The 18519-nt window shown below is 32.9% G+C and overlaps 1 protein-coding gene and 1 pseudogene across 2 annotated transcripts; both read right to left on the bottom strand.

Moving 5' to 3' along the window:
• Positions 1-2153: 2153 nt before the first annotated feature.
• On the bottom strand, positions 2154-5454 carry CRCK2 (calmodulin-binding receptor-like cytoplasmic kinase 2). Its single transcript, XM_016323709.3, has 6 exons — positions 5057-5454; positions 4175-4404; positions 3908-4076; positions 3702-3791; positions 3314-3615; positions 2154-2868 (listed from the first exon to the last, which is right to left on the bottom strand). The coding sequence occupies exons 1-6, from the start codon at positions 5307-5309 to the stop codon at positions 2608-2610; spliced, it is 1305 nt and encodes a 434-aa protein (XP_016179195.1). The 5' UTR covers positions 5310-5454; the 3' UTR covers positions 2154-2607.
• A 2235-nt stretch (positions 5455-7689) lies between these two features.
• Positions 7690-18291, bottom strand: LOC107621635 (putative disease resistance RPP13-like protein 1; annotated as a pseudogene). Its single transcript, XR_015905142.1, has 3 exons — positions 18079-18291; positions 16068-16972; positions 7690-12514 (listed from the first exon to the last, which is right to left on the bottom strand). The product of XR_015905142.1 is annotated as a putative disease resistance RPP13-like protein 1 (transcript).
• Between the last annotated feature and the right edge of the window lie 228 nt (positions 18292-18519).

Raw genomic sequence — 18519 nt, 5'->3', positions numbered from 1 at the left:
TGTTACATAATTTAAGGGCAATTAAAAAGTGTTAGGAGAATAATATTTTTTTATCAATATTAATTAATATTTTGAATTAACACTTTATTTTTATACTAGGATTTACAATTTATAATTTAGTATAAAAATATTTTCGTTAACCAATTGTTAACAAAGATAAATTTTTATTAGTCATGTGGTATTGCTCTATTACTTATTATCTGAGAACTTTACAAAATTTAATTTTAACTATATTTTTCTTTTTTCTTTTTATCTTTCCACATATGCTTATTAATAATCCATGTTTAAGACCTGTGGTTGTAATTTCTCTCAACAAAAATATTTTTTATTCTAAGAATTTGAACTGAATAATTGAGAAAAGATGAATTTGTTTATCACTTGGCCAATTTTAGCTAGCCATTTTATCTTTATTTTATTTTGTTTTATTTTTTGAGAGATAAGATATGTTGAAATGACACTAATGACCTAACATTCAATGAAGTTTTTATCCAACTATGACACTAATGAAGCATATTTTAAGAACATAACAATAAAAATATTTTAAATTCTTAGTTTATTCAATGTATTAAATTTTTTAGCAAATTATTTCTTTTTATAATATTCTTAAGATGTGTTCCTAGGACATATGTTAGAAAGATCCAATAATTAATTAGTAAAAGTTAGGATTAACTAAATTGAACTGAATAATTAACTAACAATAACCCTATTAAGACTTAGCAAAACGAACAAGGTTAAACACTAAGTTGAATGAGATTTATTTTAAAATTTAGAGCTGGAACTTGGATGTACAAGTTGCTTACCAATGTTTCTTTCTTTATATCATTAGTGAGTAAGAGATGGTGGTATAAATGAAGGTGAAAACTCAGGTGTAGTCGGTTGATAGCTGAGAGTCGTTAAAAGAAAATTTAGTCAAATCAGTCAAATCATCTAACGACTCTCAGTTATCAACTTCACGTGAAGTTGACTTCACTTGAGTTTCCACCATAAATGAAAAACATGATAGATTGATAGCGTTCATTTTCTGCCACACAAATACAATGGAAATGTGATGATACAACCATGTTAGTCAATGCACCATGTACTTGGTGTTGGTACGAGCAAGTGGCCAATTTGTTTCTGAAGAATATAAATGCCATTAATGTAAGCCATTATTTATTTCTTCCTGATCCCATAGAAGATCAAGGAATTCATGGACAACTGGGAAGCATGTGTTTGGTTTGCGTTTTTTTTTTTAGTATTTTTTATTTTTTAGATTTTGTGAAAAAAATAAAAATAAAAATAAGAGGTGAAAACCGAAAATAAGATTGTATTATTTTTACTGATTTTACTTTTTTTTTTATAAAATCCAGAAAATAAAAAACATTAAAAATAAAAGTAGAAAATAAAAACGCAAACCAAACGCACCTAATGTTATGTATTCATGTTAGTTTTGTTTGTATTTTTATTTTCGATTTGTATTTTCGATATTTTATGAATAAAAAGGAAAAATCAATGAAAATAATAATTTTTTATTTTTTATAAAATAAAAAACATTAAAAAACTAGAAAATAAAAATGTAAATCAGAGGACTAATCTCTTGTAAAGATCAAGATATAGGTTAATTAAATGCTTCATTTTATGAAACTGTGAAAATAATAATTCTCACAATTTCTTGTTAATATACTCCATTATATTAGGATAGAAAAGGAACAATGATAGTACAACCAACACTACACTTAGACAAAGTGCTTGGAACTTGTTCTCTTCAGACAAGAAAATCTCACATGAGAATCTTAATGATGAAAAAAAAAAATGTTAGAAGAGTTCTATTTGACTTAGATATAATTATTTCCTATTTCTTTTATCTCTCACTTTAAAATGATAAATTCGTTCAATCAATATATATAAATTACATTGAAATATATTTGAGAAATAAAATTATATTAGCAAAATATTAGGGGCTAACTACTGCTAACATCTTTTTTTAATATGAGCCAATATTTTTTGTTAATATCTTATTTTTATATTATTAAAATTTAGAATTTAAAATTTAATCTTTAATATCAGAATTAGCTAAATATTAATAATAAATAATAAATTTTATTTATCATGTAGTATTGCTCATTGATATAAAGATCTATTTAATATTCGCAATGACAAATAAAAGGAACTTAGAAGAATTACAATAGACATATTTAATTGTAAATGGAATGATATCCTATGTGAAAATGCAATAATCAAATCTCCAACCAGCAATAGAAGCTAAGATAAAGAAATACATTTAATTCAAAATAATAATAGAAAAAACCCACCCCAAAAAAAAATAGTAATAATAATACACAATCAATCAAGGAAGGAGGCAACTTTTTGTCTGAGTGTGCTTCCTAGTTCCTATATACAGAAACAAAAATTCTTATGAACAGATTTGACAAAATATGAACTCTACCTACACATGTCACTGTGATCCAAAAGGGACTTTCCCAAAGATGCTGAAATTGCTTGATCATAACACAGAAGAATGGTTTTCCCCTCTGGTTATATGATTTGGCATTAACTTGCACTCTCTGATGCAAGTGCTTCATGTTGTTTCTGTTGCCTCATCATGCCTGAGATGAATATTTAGCATTCTCAGTCTCTTATTGAAGAGCTCCTCTGGGAAGTAGAAGAAAACGAGCGAAAATCTGAGGCTGATAGCTCCCTGTAATCCTTGCGGATAGTCCAAAGGATCTCGGCGCATCTCTTCATGTTAGGCCTGTTTTGTCTCCGAGGTGCCAAACACTGCAATGCTAGTTCAAGAATCTTTTCAAGTGCAAGTGTATTTGCTGCAGTTTGATCAAGTCTTGGATCCAAGACAGTGGTAGCTTCTCCATCCACAAATTTCTTCATAGCCTGCACTTATGGCAAACTAGTTAGCATTGAAGAAATAATTAATCAATCTCTCTGTCCAATAATAAGTACAAGTGACAAACTGACAAAAGTAACACATCTAAAAATTCATATATTTGTATATAAATTATGTTCATATGCAGTAATGTTTGGTTTTACCAATTTTGTTAATTTGACACTTATTATTGGATTAGCACAGAACTGATTGCTTTTTATGCAGTTTTGAACAATGATGAGAAGTTTTAAGAGAAAAGGATTCGGATAATCTTAAAGTGAGGAAGTGAAAGATTATTCATCCTGAAAAAATATGGTAGAATTCATGCAATTTATCAGATCGAAGAATTAATAAGCCATTACTTTCTTACTTTAGAAAAGATATCACTTTAGAAGATTCAAATGCAGAAAAGAAGAGGTGAATAAAGGATATAAGTATAAGTGTATAACACACCCATTTTGCAGTTATTCGCTCTCTGAGTTCGAATTTCGGTTCAATGGGACGTCTCCCTGTGGTGAGTTCAACAAGCAAAACACCAAATGAATACACATCACTCTTTTCAGTCAGTTGATATGTTTTCAGGTATTCAGGGTCCAAGTAGCCTGCTGTTCCTTTAACTTGGGTGGATACATGAGTCATGCCGGAGTCACTATCTGGTGCTTGTTTTGCAAAACCAAAATCTGCTACCTTAGCTCGAAAATTTTCGGTCAGCAGAATGTTGGAAGATTTAACGTCTCTATGAATGATAGGATGATCTGCATAAAACCTCTGTCATCAAGGACTAACCACAACGCAGTTTGCCAAGACTGAAAATGATTTGAATGGTGTCAAAACAATGTACCTATATACATATGAAGATAGGTGATGGCATGAGCTACATCAATTGCAATGTCTAGACGTGTAGGAAGGTCAAGAACTTTTCCATGAATGCCTGCAATGATCATCTCTAATCGAGTTAAATCCTAAATCTTAAATCCTAAACGCACAAAATAGCAAAAAAAAAAAAAATAATAATAATAATAATAAAAGGAGGCTAAATAAACGTACAATCCAAATGTTCTCTTAGGTTTCCATTTGGAACATGCTCCACAACAATAATTCTTTCATCCCCTTGCTCCAAATATCCATAGAACTTGACCAAGTTCAAATGTTCAACCCTTGATAGTGTTTGTATCTCACTCTGGAACTCTACACCCAAATGCTTCTCATATAGACTCTACAAAGCAATGCAATTAATCATTAACTGTCAGATGCTTACATGATCAGACATTAACCAAGCAGATGATTAGGCTATGAAAACAACATCTAAACAACCTTCTTTGCACGCTTTACTGCAACCACTGTTCCATCCAATAGTTTGGCCTTGTAGACAGTACCAAAACCACCTTGGCCAATCTTGAAAGAAGAGGAGAAGTTTCTTGTGGCTTTCTGGATTTCCTCCATGGTGAATTTTACAGTGCCAGGCTCTTTATTTGTGCTGATGTTGATGCCTCGATTCGAGCCGCGCCCTTTCTGACTACTAGCTCTCGAAACATCCGATGCAACTAAGAAACACATTGAACAGCTTATAATAATTCACTTGCTACACTCAAAATCCACAATGTTGATGATAATACAGAACTTACTAAACAAAAATTTAACCAAGCACTTCCTTGCAATCTTAACCACACATTCATGCAAAAAAAAAAAAAAAAGATTGGGATTGCAGAATCTATAATCTCTAAATACAGAAAAGCCCTGATTTTGAGAAATTGAACTTCAATAAATTCTCAGTCTCTTATCAAATTAAAATAGCTGAATCAAACTACCATTCTGAAGTCTTAACTGAAAGCAAGATTTTGCAGTGCAACAACAATTCCGACCATATCAATAATTTTTTTTGGTTATAAACTGTGATCACAAATTCAGAGTTATTATAATACAATTCTAACTGCAACCTGAAATTAAAATCGTGGAAACAAAAATCAGCACTAAAAATAAAAAATTTAACAAGTTTTCTTTGCCATTTTCTCAGCATCCAAACACTATCCACAGCAAAAAAAAAGGGGGAAATTTTCATCGCACCAGATCCAAAACAATACACTACCAATTTCCACCACCAAAAATATCAAATTTTTTGTTAAACAAAAAAGAAAATGAATTTTTCCAACACATTCAATGGCAGCAAAATTGAGTAAGAAAAAATCAAACCACTACCAGATGGAGCTTTGAACTCCTCAGAATCCCCGAAGCTCTTGGAGCTTCTGATGGTGGCTTCCGGCGGCGCGAAGCAGGCGGTGAAGATTCCGGCTACAGACCTAGCGGCGGAGGAGACCGAACTCCGGCCACCGGAGGCGGTGGAGGAAGAGGTTGACTTGGCGCTGACCTCGGAAGACGCGTATCCAGGAGAATATCCACCGCGTTCCGGCGTACTCCGGTAGTCGGAGCTGGAGTTCCGGCGACCTTTCATGGCCTGTGTTTGTTAGAGAGAGAAAATGGGCGCGCAGCTGAAGACTTTTAGAGAGAGAAAGTGAAAGAGAAAAATTTTAACGTAGCAACGACTTAGCGTCTTTTAGAATTTAAAAGGTAGTTGACGCTATCGTGCGCCGTGGAAAATTTTCTGCTTTTTATTTATAGCAATTTTGAATTATATATTTATTATATAGAAAATGTATAAATATAATAATTGAATAAATTTAATTATTACTTATTAGACATGGAAATTTTAATATAATGTATAGTTTATTTTTGTAATTATATTTAACATATATATATATATATATTATAAAATCATTAAAAAAATATATAAGACTATAACTTTATTATTCGCGGTTGAGTCTATGCTTAGAAATGAAAGGGATATATCTCAAAACTTAAAGCTATCTTTTTCTTGATTGGGTGTGGTTGGAAGCATTGGAGAAGGAATGTGTTCCAAAAAATAATTTTACATAGATAGAGATATTTTTTATGTAAACTATTTAACACCTTATATTTAGAGAAATTTACAATAATTTTTTATAACTTTATTAAATGAATAAGTACTTATTTATAAGTCTGACTAATTTCATTGTGAATGTATTATTATGTATCTAAAATTAAAGTATGAATTGAATTTTGTTTGTGTTTGAGAAAATTTCAATTTTAAAAAGTCGGCAATGATTGAAAAGTCAAGAATATCAGAATAATTGAAAAGTAAAGTAAAGCAACTTTTCATGCATCAAATATATAAAGTGATGAACTATAAACCATAGAGATCAGACAAACCTTTGATGAGTGTCTATTTTGGTCTTTCAAGAATACAAAGAACAAAATATACTTTTTATAAATAAACCAAGTTAATAAGAAATTTCCATGCCGTGATGATAGAATTTTTTATGCATTTATTAAAACAATATGAACGATTAATGGTTTTTGCTAGTGTTCAACCCTCTCATTTTCTAGGTTGTTAACAAACAGTGCCGGCATTAAATATTAAAGAGTTTGAAGAATTTTAAATTAGACTTTGCGGATTTAAAAATGAACATATATTCTTCATTTCATTGTGCTAGTATTCAAAGTCAAAAACCTTAACTTGTTTTTAAAATGCAAAAAATTTGTAATTCTAGATAAGCATAAATTGCGTTCCTTTCAGTGTGATAATTAGTATATAAGTTGAATAATTTGATTGATTTCACACCTTATTTTTACATTGGTATAAACTTAAAAAAAATCAATGGAAATTGGAAGACGATAAAAGTAAAACAATATTAAATTAAAAATGACATGATCACATGATATACTTTTCGCAGACTAAGAGAATCCATCATATAATTGACTAGAAAACATTCAATGTTTTTTTTTTTATTTTTTTTTTTAATTTTTTGGGTTGATTATATATGAATAGAAGAGTACACTAAGGTGAAAAATGTAGCCAATGACATAAATAAGATATATACTTATCCAATGTCTAAACATTTTAAATAATATAATAAGAAAAGAAAATTTTTTAAACAAATATAATAACTACATTATACTTAAGAGTTAGAGAAATAACCAACACATTTGAGTCTCATTTTTATTAATTATTTTATGTCATATGCATTTTACGATTTTGCACGGATGCCCACAAACTCTAAGCAAAAGAATAATGGATTTTTTTATTAGACATAAAAAACAAAACACATAGATTTATATTTATACAAATGAAAAAACTTGTATTACTAAATACTAACAATGGAAATTACTTTATTTTTGTGTGATATATGTTTCCAAGGGATTATGAAAGCTGTTGCACCTACCTTTGATTAGAAGTTAATTAAATTAACTGTTTCATGCTTGGTAAGATGTAGATTATCATAGCTTTAACATATAAGTAACACTACTTCAGCTAGCTTCAATAATGATGTTAATCATCATCATGCCTTTGAATTATAAATTTAATAAAAAAAAAAAAAAAGAAAGAAAAAGCCTACAATTCAAGTTTGATACAACCCTTGCATTAAATATTGAAACTCATTTGTTTAGCATGTTGGTTCGAAGTTCAAACATGACTGCTATTGATAACCAAACAACCATCTATGGTTCTGTCTTTGAAGCAAAGCATTGAATTGAATAATCCAAGCAAGTCCACATCACAAGTAGTGTGGATATGAATCATATGATACACATCAGTCATTAATTTAAACTAGTGTACATACCAATTACAATGAAAGCTGAAATCAGAAAACACTACTGCTTCCCAATACATTAATCCACTTTACATCTCCATATATATATATATATATAGATATACATGTGCAATGTAATCTCTAACATCTGTGAACTTTTTACCTGCAAAAGATGGCAAAAACATGTCACAGCCTAAAATGAGCCATGATTGGCGCTCAGGAAAATAGTCCCCTACCAAGCCTAACAAGATTCGAATATAAGATAAATAAGGTTACAAATATTTTTGATAAATTTACAGTTTCAAGAATGAATAATTACATTTTTAACAAAAATAAAATATAGATGGATGCTGTGACATATAGAGCAGATGATGTCTAAAAACTCAACAAAGAATAGATACCCCTTGCAAATCATTAATCTTGAATAGAAAAGCTCACATAATCAAATATTTATTCTTGAAAATTTATTTTTAAAAAACAGTAAATTTCATTTATCGATTATGTAAAGAAATTCTCAAATGTTGGATACACAATATATATATATATACATTCCCTGTCTTTGAATTTATAAGAATGATTTTTTTTAGAATAACAGAGGATATTTCTACAACTACAAAGTGAGAGGTTTCCCAATGAATGAAAAAAAAGAATGCAAATTTATCGGTTCAACTAGTTAATAATGTCTAAAGAAAGAAGGAGGTCTTTTCTTTTTAGGAAAAGGAAATTGATGCATGTATAATTGAATTGTGGTGGCATGAGAACTGTGAAGTTAAATAATTACCTGCTCAGAAATCTCTATTTAGGAAATATGTTTGAAATCGACTTGAATGGTGGGGATGTGGGAAATTTTGGGCCAGATTAGTTGATGCTTGTTCTTGCAGTGTTCTCCCAGCAAACCACAATAATAAAGTTTAAGTCGCAAGAGAGAGGGAGGCAGCTTTTCTCCTTCCATATTCTCCAGCTTGTGGCAGCACTGAATGTGCAATTGTTGAAGGGAGGTGAGGCGGAGAAGCTCGTTGCACTCCAATGTCTCCAGATTCTTGAAGAATGATATCTCAAGAGTGGTAAGGGAGGGAAGGTGAGGCAGCGAACCTAGGAATGACGTCACGCTATCACAATCAGAACCATGAATGGTAAGATGAGTGAGGGTGTCCAAGTTGCCCATCCATGATAGACTCCTCATTTGTTCCTCGCAACCTCCCGCACTAAGCTCTTTCAAGTTAGGCGGCAAACCACCCTCTGGCAACCTGCTACAAATTTTCGAGCAACTATATATATCCAGAGACCGTAAACTTGGGAGAAGATTATTCATGTCCTGTGGCAATGCCTCCAACCTGTAGCATTTGCTAACATTGAGATAAGTCAAGTTGGGTGCAGCCAGTCCTTCTCCTGCTAATGACACTAATTTGGAGCAGTCATTGATGGTGACTTCTTCAAGAGCAGCGTGTGGTGCCTCTGACATTGACACTGATTCCAGATTCCTACACCCATATATATCGAGAGTCTTGAGATTGGGAAAGACATCCAACGACAAGGAGGTCAGTGAATCACAGCTGTGTTGTATTTTTAGCTCTACCAAATCATACTTCTGCTGTTGTTGCTCAGGAAATTCCAAGTTTCTGCAATCATTGATTATCAGCTTTTGCAGAGATTTAGGTAAACAATTGCCCGGAAAGGATACAGCAGACGAACACCCCCCGATACATATTTCTGGGAAGCAAGCTAGAAGGTTTAATGCAGACTTCACTGCGGATTCACATCCCCCAATTGATAAAGTATCCCGATATAGCATCTCATCATACCTTTCTTCATGATCTCCCCGTATTTCCAGCTTGCGAACTTCGGAAGCATCCGACAAAGAAGAAACCATTCTCAAGGATATGGCATTAAGCATATCTCCCTTTAACGTTGGACACTCTTTTATTCGAAGTTTCCTAAGCCGAGGAAAAGCTTCTGGGTGAGGTACGTGCCACTCCTCCCAGCATGGCATGTTAGCAAACACCAATTCCTCGAGTGAAGGAAACGGTGCAATAGGCGAAGAATGATGACCGCTGTCATTATTGTAAAACTCTTCGCCAATAATCCTCAGCTGATCCAAACCTTTAATGCTCAGGTACTTAAGAGATGGCAGCTGTCCAAGTGAAGGTAGCATGCAGCAATTCTTGCAAGATGCTAGTGTTACGCTTGTCATATTGTTGTAGGAACAGTCCCCCACCCAAACTGGAAATGTTTCGCCCTTGTATCCCTTCATTCTCAACTCTTTCAAGCCATTGTGCGGTTGCAAGTCATCGAGTATATCTCTCTCAGTCTCTATGTTGGAAACCATCTCACTACCTGAAGACCATTCCAACGATAACTTGTCAATGTGGTTCTTCTCCAACATCCTTGCACTCCTTGCTTGTCTCGCATCAACAACATTCTCCAACTTCTTAATCTCAAATGATCCTTCAAGATTTGGGAGCCCTCCTAATTCCTGTATTCCATTGTCTTCGTGCTTGCCCACCGCAAAGTAATCTAAAATAGGCTTGTGTTTCAATTTACTTATTCCTCTAGTCATTTCTTCCAAAGAAGTTCCCCTAAGATCAAGATGCCGTAAATTCACAAGTTTATGCATGTCATTGGGCAACATGGTCAGCTTATAACATGCATACAATATTAATGTTTGTAGATTATACAAGTTGCATAGTGACTCTGGTAATGTCTTAACATCGGTCTGAGAGAGATTCAAATAGCGTAGATGAATCAATTCACCTATTGAATCTGGTAATACATCAAGTTTATCAAAGGATAAAACTCTCAAGTATTTCAACTTTGTTGCTCTGCTTTTCTTGCTTAACAAATCATCGACATACAAAGATGTCCTCAAAGATTCTGACTTCACGATGGACTTGAAGACTTTTGAGATTGGATGATCTAAGCTTCCACCTCGCAAATGTGACAAATGACGAGTGAGAACCTTCTTTCTTTCTTGTTCACCAAGTTCTTCTATTTTACAATAGAAGTCTCCAGCAAGGAATATTGCCAAGTCATGCAAGAGATCATGCATCACGAACCTCTCAGAGAAAAACCGAGATCGTTCAAAAAATAACCATGAAGCTAAATCTTTAATATACTTGTAATTGTCTTGAAGCTTTTTAAAGAATAACCTTGAAGCTAATTCTTCAAAACACTGAGAACCAACCTCTTCTAAACTCTCTCCTCTCTTTGGTACCCTTAAAAGATCTTCAGCCATCCACAGCAAAACTAGTTCATTTTTCTCAAACCTGTGATCTTTGGGAAACAATGAACAATAAACGAAACAACGCTTCAAGTAAGGAGGTAGCTGGAAGTAGCTTATTAACAATGCTGGAATAATTTTACTATTTTTCGTAGAATATTCCCAGATGTCACTCCTTAAAACAGCATTCCATTCTTTAACATCGTCCTTTCCTCGCAACAAACGCCCAAGTGTTTCAACAGCTAATGGCAACCCCTTACACCTCTTGACAATCTTTCTACCGACATCCTCTAGTTTTCGGTTCCCGTTTGACACTGGAAAACATGCATTGGCTGCAAACAATAACCAACAAGACTCTTCCGACAACCCATTAAGAATGTAAGAGGGACATGTGTGAACTACTGAAGCAACCTCTTGATTGCGAGTTGTTAGAAGAATTGTACTACCCTTAGCCCCATAGTGAAAAGGAGTTATAAATTGCTCCCACTTATCGGCATCTTCGCTCCAGACATCGTCTAGAACAATAAAGAACTTCTTTCCCGACAAGTTTTTCTTCAATTCGTTTTGAAGCGAATTTAAACTCCCAAGGGTACAAGGTGTTTTAGTGATCTCCTCAATGGTTTTCTTTGTAATCTCAGCAACATCAAATGTTTCAGAGATGCAGACCCATACTTTTTTATCATCATCAAATCCCTCTGTGAAATTGTACACCCATTTGGCTAAGGTTGTTTTACCAACCCCGCCCATGCCAACAATAGGAATCACAGATAACTGAGATTCACTGTTGTCCTTTATTATTTTGGTTAAAGCTTGTTGATCATCCTCCCTGCCATATATTTTCCCTTGCATCAGACATGTGGTTTCTCGCCATGATGATGATGATGATGATGACAAGTTATTATCCTTGGTACTCTTTTGAAGACCAAGGTCATCTTTCTGCTTTACAAGAAATTCTATTCTTGCAACCACCTCTTCCATGTTATCTACCATCTTCCTATGTCGGTTACGGAAGAAACTAAGCTTGGAAGAACGTACCTCCTTTTGAGTGGCGGCTTTGGTGTGTACAGCGTCCAGAAAGTCATCAGCATCATAAACAGAATCTCTCAGACAGTTGAGCCAATCCCTCACACGATCATCGCCCAGTTGCTTGTACTCAGCATCATCAAGCACAGCTTCGGCAGCAAGCAGTGAAATCTTCAGCCTCTCAACCAAGCCAGGGCCAAGTTTCTTGCCGAAGACCTGGTTGACCGCATCCTCTCTAAGGGACTTGTTAATGACAATGCTAATAAAGCCAGAGAGGAAAGCTCCACCAACTACACTAGCCATTATGATATGATCTCAAACAAGTGATCAGAATTGGGTATGAAGGAGAGTGAAAATGAAGATTTTGCAGGGTTTGTAACTGAACTGGGTGTAGGTGTATCAAAGCTTATTGTGAAGAAGTAGTCCTCAATAATTTGATGGCAAAAAGACAAAGACGACTGACTCAATAAAAAGAGGGTCTACTAATTTTATGTGTTTGAATGTTATTTTGGAATTCGGAAGGTGCATTCCATGTAATTTTCATTTTTTTTTCAAAACAAGGTATGTGATTCCAAGACGTGTGAGTTGTAGTCTTTGTGGAAATTTCGTCTCTAATGTCATATTACGTTATCATCATCATATTGAGCTGGTTGTGGGTCATGGCAAAATAGTGATGCAGATGCAGGGCAATTGCTCCTTCCAAGTTCAAATAATTCAGCTTCATGCTTTGTGTTCCCTTCTTGATTGTGTGGTGCTCCTTACTTGTATGAACTGAGTTATTAGAATTTCCTATAGGAGGCATTTCAAATATTTCAGGAATACTAGTGTTTCAGTAGTTTTAATAATTGATCTGATTTATAAAATATATGCATGGTGGAGATCAATAGCCAAAACTACATAATCAATATTCTCAGAATACTTGAAAAATTTCCTATAGCATATTAGTTACTACTCAGCATTAAATTAAGACTGATGGTATTATTTGAACTATTACAAGTGGTTGTCAAGTAGAGTTATTGTTTTAGAGTTTGATTCCAGAGCTTTTTTCCCCCCACTAAGAAACTCATAATTTTGGTGTTTTTAAATCTATCAAAGAAGCAACAAAATTTCAAGTGTTTCAACTTTTGTATGAGCAAGGTAAAAAGTAAGATTTTTTATACAATTTATTTCTATTAGTGACTAAGGCAGCTTCTGTGCTATTAGTAAGGGAGTCTGATGATTTCTCTTTCTCTTTTTTTTCTTTTTACTTTTAATTTTTACTTCATTGATAAAACATCAGATCATGGTATTATTGGTCTAACTTATTGGAAAAAGAAGACCTGCATCTACATGATATGTAAGAAATGCCCAAAATTCGAGTATTAATAACAATGGAAGTTACTTTTACTTTTGTGTCATATACATATTTTGGTTCAATGATGTTATAATCATCACAGCTTTGAATTGTAAATTTAGCCAAAAGAAGAAGAAGAAGAAAGCACTACAATTCAAATTTGATATAACCCTTGTATTAGATAGTGAAGCATTTGTTAGCATGTTGGTTCAAAGTTCAAACATGGCTGCTATTGGTTCAAAGTTCAAACATGACTGCTATTGGTTCAAAGTTCAAAGTTCAATTTCTCCTTCAAGTTCCAATAATAAAGCTTCATTCACTGTATTCCCTTCTTGATTGTGTGGTGCTCCCAACTTGTTAGCTTAAAGACATTGACTCCAAGTCGTCCCAACATCTCTGTCCATGGAAAATTTGTATGAATTGAGTTATTTGAATTATCTCTGTCCATTGGCTCACACTAACTTTGTCCCTTGATTCTCTAATTTATTTGATGGATGCAACTAGGGGGTGGAAATGAGCCAAGCTTTGGCTTAGATGAGGTTGCCCCAGGTTGTAAATAGATGGCCCAAGTCTAAATCTGTTACCTCTCATAAGTTTTTTTTTAGGTTTGAGTCCAGCCTGTATAAAAGCCGACAAACTCATAGAGTCTATTTAAAAAATCTGTTTGGTGAGTTATAAATAGTTAAATACATTCTAGAATTTATATTAATCCATAATCATAAATCTTTTCTTTAAAAAAAAAAACTACAATCTTTACTAGTCTTTGACTATTAATTTTTTTGGTTTTGTTTTATGGGTGAATATTTGAAAGTGTAAACTAAAAATAATTTATTTTACAAAAATTTTTTTTCACAAGCTAGCCTAACAAGTTTCGTAGGCTTATTTTAAGGCCTATGTCCACTTGAATTGTTAAATAAAATCAGCTGAGCCTAAAACGAGCCAAGCCACTAACCTTTGTTGGGTGGCTTGGCCCCCTTGATGCAACATAATTGCATCTTGTTAGAAGTTTCAATTAATGAGTTGCTATATACATAAGATGGGAAAGATTTGAACCTCCAACACTTGCTTAAACAAACGAGTGAACTGATTACTAGACCAACTCAAAATTAATTACTATACTAAATTACTAATTCTCTCAAATACATCAAATCTCATTAGTTATGGTATATAGCATATTAGTTACTACTCAGTATCAAATTAAGAGTTATGCTACTATTTCAACCATTACAATTGATTATCAAACTAAGTTATTGATTCAGAGTTGGATTCCAGAGCTTCCCCACACCTCCACCCCTCTCCTTAAAATATTCATAATTTTGTATATCTTTTTTAAGTCTATGAAAGAAGCAACAAAATTTCAAGGCTTTCAACTTTTGTATGAGCAAGGTAATAGTATGGTTTTCTAAATAAATATAGTGAGTGCAGAAGCTTCTATGCTATTAGTAAGGGACTTGGATTTTTTTTTTCAACTTTCAATTTGTTTCTACACAAAATAAAACAAAACCCTCTTCGAGAGATACTCCTAAATAAATTACACTATAAATTTTGAGAGAATAATGCCTATAGGATCACGACTTATTTTGTTTTCTGTTAATAACTTTGAGTCATTTCCTTATTGGTTTTAATTTGTTGAACTTCATTGATAAAAAACATCAGTTCAGGGTATTATTGGTCTAACTAATTGAAAAAAGAAGACCTACGTCTACATGATATGTAAGAAATGCACAAAATTCGAGTATTAATGACAATGGAAGTTACTTGATTTTTGTGTTATATATTTCCAAAGGGATTATTAAACCTGTTGTACCTACCTTTGATTAGAAGTTAGTTAATTTAACTGCATGCTTGGTAAGATGTAGATTATCATAGCTTTAACATATAATAACACTACTACATCTAGGTTCAATGATCTTAATCATCATGGCTTTGAATTGTAAATTTAGCCAAAAAAAAAAAAATTTACAATTCAAAATGGATATACATGAAAGCTGAAGTCAGAAAACACTGCTTCTGCTTCCCAACACATTAATCCAGTTTACATCTTCACATATATACATGTATAATGAAATCCCAAACATCTGTGAACTTTTACTCCCAAAAGTTGGGAAAAAAAAACAGAAATAAAATTGTTAAATTATTGAGGCTTCACTTTCCATTTTAGGCGAGACCATAAGATATATATATATATATATATATATTTTTGTGGACTAGAAACTAAGAAAAGACCATAAGCTTTATTCTCATTTAGCCTATCACTCAAAGTCCCAGACTGCACATGTTGTGTTATATTGTAAAAAAAATTAAATAAATAAATATAAGAATATTAAAGAAAAGAAGAATAAGAAACAAGGAAAACCATATTAAAGGATTTCAATTTAGCCTCCTGCTAAAATTATTAATGATCAAAGGTAATTGGCATTGTAACAAAAAGTCCATTTTACAGATTCGAAAAACAGTTAAAGAATCAAATTTGAGTTGCTATATAGCCTATATAGCAATACCATTCACTCATTCAGCATAAACATGAAATAGTGGCAAATGCAGAAACACAATTTTGTCATTAAGCGCATATAATTAATTCCATCTCAAATCAAGCTTCATAACTTTTTCTTTCACCCAACAGAACAGGAAAAGTAAATTTGAGAATGGAATTTAGTAAAGTTACCAACTTGAAGCTAAAACAGCAGTGCAGTTAGACAAAAAAGAAAGTGATCACAAGCATGATTTGATTGACATAATATTACAAGTTAGAAGAAAAAGTCTTCAATAGACATTTCAGAACAGAATACTTGTAGCCATCCTCTTTAAATCCCAAACGATGAAATATTCTATGACAAGATTTCTTCTTGAATAATTTTACATGTAAGAATAATATATTTATTCTGATCCTATGCAGCTTAATATATGTAGTTATTACAAACTGCACATATCAGGATTTATTCATGGTATGCCTATTTTCATTTTGTTAAAAAAAAAGAAAAGAAAAAGAAGAAGAATAAAGAAACTCACCAATAAATAAAGTTGATAGAAACTAAATTGTTGTCTGATGGCATGACCACAACTTGACCTTCTAATGACATTGGCTATATCTTTCATCACCTTGGGAAGGTGAGGCAGCAAACCCACATCAGGGTATGACTTGAAGCTCTCACAGTCAACACCTGAAATTTCAAGATGACTGATGGCCTCCAAGTTTCCCATGGATGATAGACCCCTCAATTGTTTCTCGCAACCTCCGACACGAAGTCGTTTCAAGTTAGGCGGCAAACCACCCTCTGGCAACCTACAAATTTCCGGGCAGCCTTCTATCTCGAGAGACTGCAAATTGAGGAGAAGAGTATTCATGTCATGAGGCAATGCTTCCAATTTCTCACAGAAGCTAACATCAAAATGAGTTAAGTTGGGGACAGCCAGTCCTTCTCCTGGAAAAGACACAAATTTGGAGCAGAAAGAGATGATAAGAGTGTGAACTGTGAAGAGCAGTGTGTGGTGACTGTGACATTGAAACTGATTCCACATTCACACACATTCTTATCTTGAGTCTTGAGACTGGGAAAGGCATCCAATGATAATGAGGTCAGTGAATCATAGCTGTCTATCTTTAGCTTCTCTAAATTGAATTTCTGCTGCTCTTGCTTGGAATTCCAGATTTTTGCAACCAATGGCTGTCAGTTTTTTCAAAGATTCGGGTAAACAATTTCCCGGAAAGGATACAACAGATGTGCACCCTGCGATGCGTATTTCTTGGAGACAAGTAAAATGGTTAAAGCTCATTGCCTTAAATTCATTGCCTTAAAATCGGTTGCGTCCTTTGAAGTTAATCCAAATCTGATTAAGTTCATAAACTAATGGGAATGTAGAGACACTCCAGAAAGTTTTGGCTTGGGCCTCACATACAAGAAGATTACCAGAACCTGCATGATAAATACACAATCATATGAGCAATTCAGTAAATGGAGAAAGAGCACTTATTCAACATTATTGGCTTCCGTTTTAGATTCAAAAACAGAATTGAAACTTGAGAGGCAGTGAGGCACAAATTCATCTTGAGAAAAATTTGACATCAATATAACAATACTGCAATGGAAGTAGTTACATGCTCACTAACTTGCCATTGGCATAGAGGCTGCCAATGCACATTCTAATGGTTGCAGAAAATAACTAGTAAGAGAACGACAATATGCCAATGAATCCAAATTAAGCTTGCAAAGAACATCTTATTGTATCAGCCAAACTGCATAGTAAGCACATGGCAGCTTACAATTACATATTAGAACGAGTTAGTATAGGATCTACAATTCATTTAATATGATATTTTGTAAATAATTGCATGTTTTAATCAACAAAAAATAATTCTAAAGCAACACTTTTAGCTTTTTGTTCGGCATGAACCATAGAACACAGCAAGCCAACAAAAATATGATCACAAAATTGTAAAGTTTGAATGATGAATTTATTAAAAGTATACCATTCTCTTAATGAAATCCTTATTTTTGTGTCATATAATTCCAAGGAATTATGAAAGCTGTTGTATCTACCTTTGATTAGAAGTTAATTAATTAACTGTTTCATGCTGGTAAGATGCAGATTATCATAGCTTTAACATATAAGTAACACTACTTCAGCTAGCTTCAATAATGATGTTAATCATCATCATGCCTTCCAATTGTAAATTTAACACAAAAAAAAAAAATAAAAAGAAAAGAAAGAAAAAACCTACAATTCAAGTTTGATACAACCCTTGCATTAGATACTGAAAACTCATTTGTTTAGCATATTGGTTCAAAGTTCAAAAATGACTGCTATTGATAACCAAACAACCATCTATATATGGTTCCTATCTATGAAGCAAAGCATTGAATGAATAATCCAAGCAACTCCACATGTAGTGAGGATATGAATCATATGATACACATCAGTCAAGAATATCACAATAATTGAAAAGTAAAGTAAAGCAACTTTTCATGAATCAAATATATAAAGCGATGAACTATATATGCTATAAACTATAGAGACAAACCTTTGATGAGTGTCTATTTTGGTCTTTCAAGAATACAAAGAACAAAATATACTTTTATACATAAACCAAGTTAATAAGAAATTTCCATGCCGTGATGATAGAATTTTTTATGCATTTATTAAAACAATATGAGCGAATAATGGTTTTTGCTAGTGTTCAACCCACTCATTTTCTAGGTTGTTAACAAACAGTGCCGGCATTAAATATTAAAGAGTTTGAAGAATTTTAAATTAGACTTTGCGGATTTAAAAATGAACATAGCCATAAAATATATTCTTCATTTCATTGTGCTAGTATTCAAAGTCAAAAACCTTAACTTGTTTTTAAAATGCAAAAATCTTGTAACTCTAGATAAGCATAAACTGCGTTGCTTTCAGTGTGATAATTAGTACACAAGTTGAATAATTTGATTGATTTCTCACCTTATTTTCATATTAGTAT

The sequence above is a fragment of the Arachis ipaensis genome, chromosome B2 (genome assembly GCF_059453495.1).
Source record: "Arachis ipaensis isolate K30076 ecotype BB chromosome B2, ASM5945349v1, whole genome shotgun sequence".
Taxonomy (NCBI): Eukaryota; Viridiplantae; Streptophyta; class Magnoliopsida; order Fabales; family Fabaceae; genus Arachis; species Arachis ipaensis.
The sequence above is the reverse complement of the archived record's forward strand: the minus strand, read 5'-3'. Positions and strand labels throughout refer to the sequence as shown.